Source organism: Ictalurus furcatus, chromosome 25 (genome assembly GCF_023375685.1).
Source record: "Ictalurus furcatus strain D&B chromosome 25, Billie_1.0, whole genome shotgun sequence".
In the NCBI taxonomy this organism is placed as follows: Eukaryota; Metazoa; Chordata; class Actinopteri; order Siluriformes; family Ictaluridae; genus Ictalurus; species Ictalurus furcatus.
Genome location: NC_071279.1, coordinates 14,543,089 through 14,555,077, shown reverse-complemented (window position 1 = coordinate 14,555,077; position 11,989 = coordinate 14,543,089). Strand labels below are relative to the sequence as shown.

The 11,989-nt window shown below is 43.2% G+C and overlaps 1 protein-coding gene across 4 annotated transcripts in view; it reads right to left on the bottom strand.

Annotated features, from left to right (window-relative positions):
• arid1b (AT rich interactive domain 1B (SWI1-like)) overlaps nt 1–11,571 on the bottom strand; it is a 72,834-nt gene extending 61,263 nt beyond the window's left edge. For all 4 annotated transcript variants that reach the window (XM_053614222.1, XM_053614224.1, XM_053614223.1 and 1 more), the window contains exon 1: nt 10,932–11,571. In XM_053614222.1, coding sequence (XP_053470197.1) covers nt 10,932–11,468 — 537 coding nt within the window. In that variant the 5' untranslated portion in view covers nt 11,469–11,571. The remainder of the gene's footprint in view (nt 1–10,931) is intronic.
• Nucleotides 11,572–11,989: the final 418 nt, after the last annotated feature.

Below are 11,989 nucleotides of genomic sequence, written 5' to 3'. Positions count from 1 at the left end.
ACACACACACACCACTCACTCTCACTAATACACACACACCTCACACTAATACACTAACACACACACACACCACTCACTCTCACTAACACACACACACCACTCACTCTCACTAATACACACACACCACTCACTCTCACTAATACACACACACACCTCACTCTCACTAATACACACACACCTCACACTAATACACACACACCTCACACTAATACACTAACACACACACACACACCACTCACTCTCACTAACACACACACACACACACCACTCACTCTCACTAATACACACACACCTCTCACTAATACACACACACCTCACACTAATACACACACACCTCACACTAATACACTAACAGACACACACACCACTCACTCTCACTAACACACACACACACACACACCACTCACTCTCACTAACACACACACACACACCACTCACTCTCACTAACACACACACACACACACCACTCACTCTCACTAACACACACACACACACACCACTCACTCTCACTAACACACACACACACACACCACTCACTCTCACTAACACACACACACCACTCACTCTCACTAACACACACACACCACTCACTCTCACTAACACACACACACACACCACTCACTCTCACTAACACACACACACACACACCACTCACTCTCACTAACACACACACACACACACCACTCACTCTCACTAACACACACACACACACACCACTCACTCTCACTAACACACACACACACACAACTCACTCTCACTAACACACACACACACACCACTCACTCTCACTAATACACACACACACACACCACTCACTCTCACTAATACACACACACACACACACCACTCACTCTCACTAATACACACACACACCACTCACTCTCACTAATATACACACACACCTCACACTAATACACTAACACACACACACACCACTCACTCTCACTAATATACACACACACCTCACACTAATACACACACACACCACTCACTCTCACTAATACACACACACCTCACACTAATACACTAACACACACACACACCACTCACTCTCACTAACACACACACACCACTCACTCTCACTAATACACACACACCACTCACTCTCACTAATACACACACACACCTCACTCTCACTAATACACACACACCTCACACTAATACACACACACCTCACACTAATACACTAACACACACACACACACCACTCACTCTCACTAACACACACACACACACACCACTCACTCTCACTAATACACACACACCTCACACTAATACACACACACCTCACACTAATACACTAACAGACACACACACCACTCACTCTCACTAACACACACACACACACCACTCACTCTCACTAACACACACACACACACACACCACTCACTCTCACTAACACACACACACACACACACACACCACTCACTCTCACTAACACACACACACACACACCACTCACTCTCACTAACACACACACACACACACACCACTCACTCTCACTAACACACACACACCACTCACTCTCACTAACACACACACACACACCACTCACTCTCACTAACACACACACACACACACCACTCACTCTCACTAACACACACACACACACACCACTCACTCTCACTAACACACACACACACAACTCACTCTCACTAACACACACACACACAACTCACTCTCACTAACACACACACACACAACTCACTCTCACTAACACACACACACACACCACTCACTCTCACTAATACACACACACACACACACCACTCACTCTCACTAATACACACACACACACACCACTCACTCTCACTAATACACACACACACACACACCACTCACTCTCACTAATACACACACACACACCACTCACTCTCACTAATACACACACACACACACCACTCACTCTCACTAATACACACACACACACACACACCACTCACTCTCACTAATACACACACACCACTCACTCACTCTCACTAATATACACACACACCACTCACTCTCACTAATACACACACACACACACACCACTCACTCTCACTAATACACACACACACACCACTCACTCTCACTAATACACACACACACCACTCACTAACACACCCCACTCACTAACACACCCCACTCACTCTCACTAATACACACACACACACACACACCACTCACTCTCACTAATACACACACACACACACACACACACACACACACACCACTCACTCTCACTAATACACACACACACCACTCACTCTCACTAATACACACACACACCACTCACTCACTAATATACACACACACCACTCACTCACTAATATACACACACACCACTCACTCTCACTAATATACACACACACACACACACACCACTCACTCTCACTAATATACACACACACACACACACCACTCACTCTCACTAATATACACACACACACCACTCACTCTCACTAATATACACACACACCACTCACTCACTAATATACACACACACACCACTCACTCACTAATATACACACACACCACTCACTCTCACTAATACACACACACACCACTCACTAACACACCCCACTCACTAACACACCCCACTCACTCTCACTAATACACACACACACACACACACACCACTCACTCTCACTAATACACACACACACACACACACACACACACACACCACTCACTCTCACTAATACACACACACACCACTCACTCACTAATATACACACACACCACTCACTCACTAATATACACACACACCACTCACTCTCACTAATATACACACACACACACACACCACTCACTCTCACTAATATACACACACACACACACCACTCACTCTCACTAATATACACACACACACACACACACCACTCACTCTCACTAATATACACACACACACACACACCACTCACTCTCACTAATATACACACACACACCACTCACTCTCACTAATACACACACACACACACACACACCACTCACTCTCACTAATACACACACACCACTCACTCTCACTAATACACACACACACACCACTCACTCTCACTAATATACACACACCTCACACTAATACACACACACCTCACACTAATACACTAACACACACACACGCCACTCACTCTCACTAACACACACACACACCACTCACTCTCACTAATACACACACACACACACACACACACCACTCACTCTCACTAATACACACACACCACTCACTCTCACTAATACACACACACAACCACTCACTCTCACTAATATACACACACACACACACACACACACCACTCACTCTCACTAACACACACACACACACACCACTCACTCTCACTAACACACACACACACACACCACTCACTCTCACTAACACACACACACACACACCACTCACTCTCACTAATACACACACACACACACCACTCACTCTCACTAATACACACACACACACACCACTCACTCTCACTAATACACACACACACACACCACTCACTCTCACTAATACACACACACACACCACTCTCACTAATACACACACACACACCACTCTCACTAATACACACACACACCACTCTCACTAATACACACACACACCACTCTCACTAATACACACACACTTCACACTAATACACTAACACACACACACCACTCACTCTCACTAATATACACACACCTCACACTAATACACACACACCTCACACTAATACACTAACACACACACACGCCACTCACTCTCACTAACACACACACACACACACCACTCACTCTCACTAATACACACACACACACACACACACACCACTCACTCTCACTAATACACACACACCACTCACTCTCACTAATACACACACACACCACTCACTCTCACTAATACACACACACACCACTCACTCTCACTAATACACACACACACCACTCACTCTCACTAATACACACACACACACCACTCACTCTCACTAATACACACACACCACTCACTCACTCTCACTAATACACACACACACCACTCACTAACACACACCACTCACTAACACACCCCACTCACTAACACACCCCACTCACTCTCACTAATACACACACACACCACTCACTCTCACTAATACACACACACCACTCACTCACTCTCACTAATATACACACACACCACTCACTCTCACTAATACACACACACACCACTCACTCTCACTAATACACACACACACACCACTCACTCTCACTAATACACACACACACACACCACTCACTCTCACTAATACACACACACACCACTCACTCACTAATATACACACACACCACTCACTCACTAATATACACGCACACCACTCACTCTCACTAATACACACACACACACACCACTCACTAACACACACCACTCACTAACACACCCCACTCACTAACACACCCCACTCACTCTCACTAATACACACACACACACACACCACTCACTCTCACTAATACACACACACACACACCACTCACTCTCACTAATACACACACACACCACTCACTCACTAATATACACACACACCACTCACTCTCACTAATATACACACACACCACTCACTCTCACTAATATACACACACACACACACACCACTCACTCTCACTAATATACACACACACACACACACCACTCACTCTCACTAATATACACACACACACCACTCACTCTCACTAATACACACACACACACCACTCACTCTCACTAATACACACACACACCACTCACTCTCACTAATACACACACACCACTCACTCTCACTAATACACACACACACACCACTCACTCTCACTAATACACACACACACCACTCTCACTAATACACACACACACCACTCTCACTAATACACACACTTCACACTAATACACTAACACACACACACACCACTCACTCTCACTAATATACACACACCTCACACTAATACACACACACCTCACACTAATACACTAACACACACACACACCACTCACTCTCACTAACACACACACACACACACACCACTCACTCTCACTAACACACACACACACACACCACTCACTCTCACTAACACACACACACACACCACTCACTCTCACTAACACACACACACACACCACTCACTCTCACTAACACACACACACACACCACTCACTCTCACTAACACACACACACACCACTCACTCTCACTAATATACACACACCTCACTCTAATACACACACACCTCACACTAATACACTAACACACACACACACCACTCACTCTCACTAACACACACACACACACACACACCACTCACTCTCACTAATACACACACACCACTCACTCTCACTAATACACACACACACACCACTCACTCTCACTAATATACACACACACACACCACTCACTCTCACTAATACACACACACCACTCACTCACTCTCACTAATATACACACACACCACTCACTCTCACTAATACACACACACACACACACACCACTCACTCTCACTAATACACACACACACCACTCACTCTCACTAATACACACACACACCACTCACTCACTAATAAACACACACCACTCACTCACTAATATACACGCACACCACTCACTCTCACTAATACACACACACACACCACTCACTAACACACACCACTCACTAACACACCCCACTCACTCTCACTAATACACACACCCCACTCACTCTCACTAATACACACACCCCACTCACTCTCACTAATACACACACCCCACTCACTCACTCTCACAAATACACACACACACCCCACTCACTCTCACAAACACACACACACTCGGTCTCACCAACACTTACACACGCTCACCAACACTCACCACATGTCTGAACAGTGAACAGATTTTCACCTGCACTGGTTCGGGAAATAAATTTCCAATTAATTTTCTTAACAGATGTCTGAGAAAGTTTGTTGGGAAAAAGAAATGAATGAGAGAGAGAGAGAGAGAGAGAGAGAGAGAGAGAGAGAGAGAGAGAGAGAGAGAGAGAGAAAGAGAGGGAGAGTGAGTCTGGAGCATTCAACCATATCAACCAGCTACAATATACATCAGGTCTTTATATTAATTAGGTCAAAACAAATCCATTTAAATAGGGGAACAAACTGTGTACTTATCCTGCGAGGAATGGACTACAAATCCCTTAAAGCACTGTACATCACATGACCGAGTCGTGTTTTCTGCACCATCAGTGCGGTATTAATGTTCTGTAATTACAGAATGTTCTGTAATTACAGAATGTTCTGTAATTGTGTACAAACATCATAGTGGGTTCAATTTGATTGTTCTAGTGGTGTTGATCTGTTGCTTTCTCTTCGTTTAGTCTGGATTATTTAAACGAACATCACAGTGCACTGTTTCACTTCTCTATAAAACCGAGCGTCGTCAGAACGATTCAATTCAAAAACACGGCCAAAGTGATTTTATTATTATTTTTATTATGAATGTTTAATAGGACATTGCTTTATGGATTGGGGAGACAGAAAATAAACTCAGTCTCTGGTGTATTAATATACTGAATTTCTGTAGAGTATTTATACTGATGGTTGCATTTGGGATTTAGTGGCTGTGACATTTCAGGAATAAAAGACAGTACGGCGTGCTAAATGGAACAGGAATATACTCATCGATGGAGTTATTCATGAAACAGCGACACGTACAGTATATATATATATATATATATATTTTTTACATTGAGGACAACTGAGGGACTTGTACATTCACAACTATTACAAAAGGTGCAAACGTTCACTGATGCTCAAGAAGGCAACACGATACAGGGGGGTGTAAACTTTTGAACCGGATGATCGGTGTAAATTGTTTTGTCTTCTGCGAAACATGTAATTATCTTATGTAGCTTCTGAAAGGCAGTACTAAATGAAAAAAATAAGATATTTAAACAAAATAATTTACACTAATTATCCTGTTCAAAAGTTTACACCCCCCTGGATCTTAATGTATCGTGTTGCCTTCTTGAGCATCAGTGAATGTTTGCAGCTTTTGTAATAGTTGTGTACGAGTCTCTCAGTTGTCCTCGGTGTGAAAAGATGGATCTGAACATCATATAGTTGCTGTTAGAAAGGGGTTAAACATGTAGAATATGCTGGAAAAGCAGAGAATGTGCAGGACCTGGAGGATTTTTATGAAGAACAGCGGGCAGTTTAACTGCTCAGGACAAACAAGGGACTCGTGAACAACTATCACAAAATATAACCATCGTTGATGGTCGTTGACAGTTATTACCGTGTCTTGTGGATAATATGTAAACATCTGTTATGTGAAATAGTTTATTCAGGGCAGGACTAAGTAAAAAACATGGGATTTTTATGATTCCTGTTATTTTTCGTTAATTATTAACATTTTGCAGATTCTGCAAGGTGAATGTAAACGTATGACCTCATCTGTACATTTAATCCGTTTGTAGTTATGTTAATGCTGTGGAACGTCCACAAAACAACCCAGTCGCTGTTGACACTTACGTTATAGCAGATATATCCTGTTACCAAGAAACTGCAAAACACAAAGACTCTCCTGTGTCTGAACACCTGAAGGAGCAGCCTTACAAACAGCCTCTGAGTGCTACAAAGCACTGACACTGGAGGCTCCTTCCAAAAATCTTAAGCAAACGTCTCCTCGCAGAAAAGAATGACAATGTTTAATTCGTTTCTGTGGAGCATCCGCTATACAAGTCCCTGAGTAAAGGTACGTTTATACTAGCAAGCACCAAAGCAGCAGGCGCCCACTCATTTTCTACGCGCACACATTACGAACAAAAATAAAGCTTTAAAGAAAAAAGCAAAAGATCTCTGGTGCTTCTGGAGCGTGTTCGTAGCTAGTCCAGTTAGCGAATACAAACACGCCTGGCATGTAACGTACATCAAACAACAGATTTTTCACAATTTTTCTCACTTTATTCAAATAGTACACTTCATTTTAAGTACAGTTTAAAGGCACATAAATCATATAGTAATGATCTCTACATACAAATAGTAAATCGTGTGCTGTAGGCAGTCCTTCCAGGATTTTACGATCGCAGAAATGAACACAAAATCAATATTCCGAGGCGCTTGCAGTTTTAAAAAATTGACTGCAGATTTTACGAGATTCAGGCCGACACGCGTACTGCGACATAATCGCGACGCACATTCAGCCAAAGCCCTCTTCGATTCACGTGCGTCGAACACGAGTACAGCTAAAAAGTCTCATTTACCAACGAACATCACTGTTTCTGAAAATTTCTGAAATTTTGTAAAAAAATAAATAAATAAATAAATAAAAATAAAAAAAAATTACAAAAAACTCAGCAAGTTGCATCGCAAATTTCGGGGAAAAAAAGCGCGTTTTTGTACAAAGTATAATCTTGTACAGACTGTGTAGGCGACATTTTGGCCATCCCTCTTTCTCGTCGGAGACGGAGGGTACACGCCCACGAGCGACAACAGTAGCGCTTGCTCCACGCCCACAACATACAGACTACCAGCGACACGAGTGATTTGTGGCTTGCTAATGTGAACGTTGGGGAAGTTGTTAATAGTTGCAATACATGATCACGCATTACAACCAGAGCATAAATATAATCTTGTGATTCGTCTTGCGGATGAAAATACAACACCCACTCTTCCTTTAGAACATATAGGGTAGTAAATAATACGAATATACTGACCAAATGTTACAAATATTCTCCTCACAAACTACGCAGTGATTAACCAGGGACATCATATGATTCTAGTGATGTCTGGGAATAAAACAAGGTTTTGTTCCCTGATGATAGACTCATTACGCATCCATCATGCCTATCACACTTTTAATATCTGATTAAAACAGTTCTCATGTATATACGTGACTTTTTAAAGACGTTTAATGCTACAGTTTTATTTGAGTGAGATTTTTAGACAGGATGATATCTCACAGCGCTTAAAACACGCTCGCGCGAGCGAGCTCGTTCTCAAGTTCTCAGACGAAGACTTGTGAATTCCTGGTGTGGTGTGTGCAGAAAGAAAGAAAAAAAGAAAAACACTGCCCAGTGCACTGGCACCTCCTTCAGTCAGCTCGAGGCTGGACAGAGGGAATAATCAGGGCACGGAGCAGACACGCTCCATACATTTCCTGCTGAGAGCGCTGGCAATAACACACACACACGGAGCACATGGCTAATCTGCATGTGTGAAGGTCAGGGCTACTGATCCTCGCCGAGGAGGGCCAGGAGAAGCTCGCAGCTGTGGTACTGGTAACTGTAGGATGTGGTTGTTAAGCGGATACGCTTCCAGAAGGTTGTGAGATTAAATCCCACGGCTGCCAGACAGCTCAGATCTCCACCGGACTGGATCCTGTATCACTTTTTCTTTCTTTCTTTTTTTAAAAAAAAAAAATCACTAGAAATCTTCAAAACAAGACGATGACATGACAAAAATCACACTGCTCCTAACATGACGTCTGAAATTCCGAGTTTTTCCAAGTACTTAAGATTTCATAACGCTAATATCAAACAAAAGGATATAAAATCAACCCATTCAGACAGGCTTGGGGTTTAAGAACGACTATACAAGGTCCAGCGCTGAGGAAATCAAAAGATACAACTGTATTTTTGTCAAAAAGACAAGTTGTACAGAAAGCTTTTGAATAAAAGAAAAAGAGGAACTTGATTAGTTATCAGTCACCATCATGGACATTTATACTGAAAAGTTATGAGGACTAAACTTCCCCCAAACTCATACAGGAGTATGAGGAGTACACCTCTGCCTTTCAAAATAATTCAGACTCCATGTTGAGATTGTGTACAAATATAAAATAAATATTTCCTATATTCCACAGCACACGTTCACAACGGTGCTTATTTGTTTCAGTTCTCAACAAAAGTACTTCAAAAGTTCAGTGTCTAGTCTCTGAAACATTTAATACCGTGTTGCCAGTGTAACACTTTCAGTTGTTTATTAATTAAGGTGACTAAAAATCTAAATGGATTATTAGCTTGTGTTAGCATAGCCTCACATCTTTCAGCTAGCAATCACTGCTAGGTTTATTTTAGCATTAGCCCTCTCGCACAGGTTATACTACAGCTACCGGGTTGTCTTTGATTTTAAACGCGACTCAAAACAATTAAACGTTTAGTTTAATGAGAGAGTGGTGGTGAATATATAAAATTAACGAAATATCTTGTTTTAAATTAGAGACGCGCGGTAATTTACTAGGCAAAATTACAAATCTTGAGATCCGTTTTTTAAAAAAAAAAAAACGGCTCCCAGTTACACTAACCCAGCTAGCTAGCAGTACTGTGCTAGAATATTCCGCCATTAGCATAGTGGGTTTTTTTTTTAAATTCACCGTCTGCTATTTAATGATATTATCGACAATACAATATAATCTAATATATATATATATATTTCTGTCGAGAAAACAGTTTCAAGTTAAACGCTATGCATAAACAGAAACGATAACGAAGTTAAACGCAGTGGTTAATTTTAGAGAGAATGAATGACGTTTCACTGCCCTCGATGCTAGCTCTAACGCTAGCTCCGTTATTTAGCATTAGCTAGCTTCGGGTTGCTCAATACAGGCGACAGCGCGCTAACAAAATGCTAACTAGCCTTTTACCAGGAGCTGGCTAAGTCACCTTGGGGAGAAAGTTATGTTGCTATGGTATTTCTGTTAACCAAGCGGCGGACCCTAACTAGTTAACAAACCGGAAAACTGAAGAAATCGCAAAGTAAAAAAAAAAAAAAAAAATCAAACAAATCGTATTTTCTTTCTGAAGAGCTGGAAGTTGAATTCGCCCTTCCTTTTTAGATCATCGAGGGGGCAAAAATAGGCTAATGCTAGCGGTTAGCATTTTCATTCTGGTTAGCTGGCTAGTCAGGATGAGTAGCAACAACGTTAGTGATTAATGTTACGTTGCAAAGCACTATACAAACAAAGTAAACTTTCTTTAAAAAAAAAAAAAAAAAGAATTGAACCTGGGATCTGTTGTTTCCTTGGCCGTTATTTCCAGGGCTCATGGCCGGGTGGTTTCTTTGTTGTGTCCCCCAGCCGTGGCTTGCGGAGCCGTACGGGGAGCTCATGTCTTTGCCGAGCCCCATGCTCGCCTGCTGCTGAGCCGAGGGATTATTATTGTAATCTTGATAGCCGCTGTTATAACCGCGCATCATCGGGCTCGGAGAGGTCAGAAGCTGGTTTAAAGTCGGCGTGGAGCCCGATGGGTGCTGCTGCTGCTGATTCTGGCCTGGCGGAAACCTCTGAAACACGCCGACGTTTGCAGCAGGAGACGGGGCAGAAGGAGAAGCCATAGCAGCTTTACCGTGAGCAGCGGCGGCAGCAGCAGCGGCGGCGGCGGCTGTAGCCGAAGCCGAGTTGCTGCCCGGGCCCATGGCGTTTCCTTGCCGCGATGGGCTCATCATCCCATATCCAGCCCCACCGTAACCGGATCGGTAGTTCGGATAGTGGTTATACGGATTATTGTGATACTCTTCGTGCGAGTTTTGCATTTGATCCATGTTGTTCCGTGCCGAATGCGCTACAGCACCAGGGCTTTGTTGTCCGCCATGTTGATCAAAGCAAGGCCCTCCTCTTCTTCCATCCCCATAATAATGATTAAACTCAAAACCTGAGCCGTTCCCACTTCGAGACGACTCACTGCCGCCGTCGTCGTGGTTGTTGTTGTTGTTATTGTTGTTGTTGCTGCTGCTGCTGCCGCTGTCGTTACGCGTCGGTCCGATTTTAGACGAGTCGTAACTGCTGCCAGTCCGATCCGCCACCGTGTAAAACCAACGACGATCAACTATTTCTCATGGAGCACGGTTTGCTCACCCCGAAATTTCCACCAGGCTGGTGGCTCCCGGGGTCTCCATGCGCAGAGCGATGGTTGTTGGTGTTGTTTTGGGTCTCTCTGTGATGCTGCTGTTGGGTCTGATTCAAGCCTTGCTGCTGTGGAGGTGTGTGATGGTGATGATGATGGTGAAGATGGTGGTGGTGCTGAGGGGAAGGAGGGGGATCTTCACGTCTTCCAACATTTTTC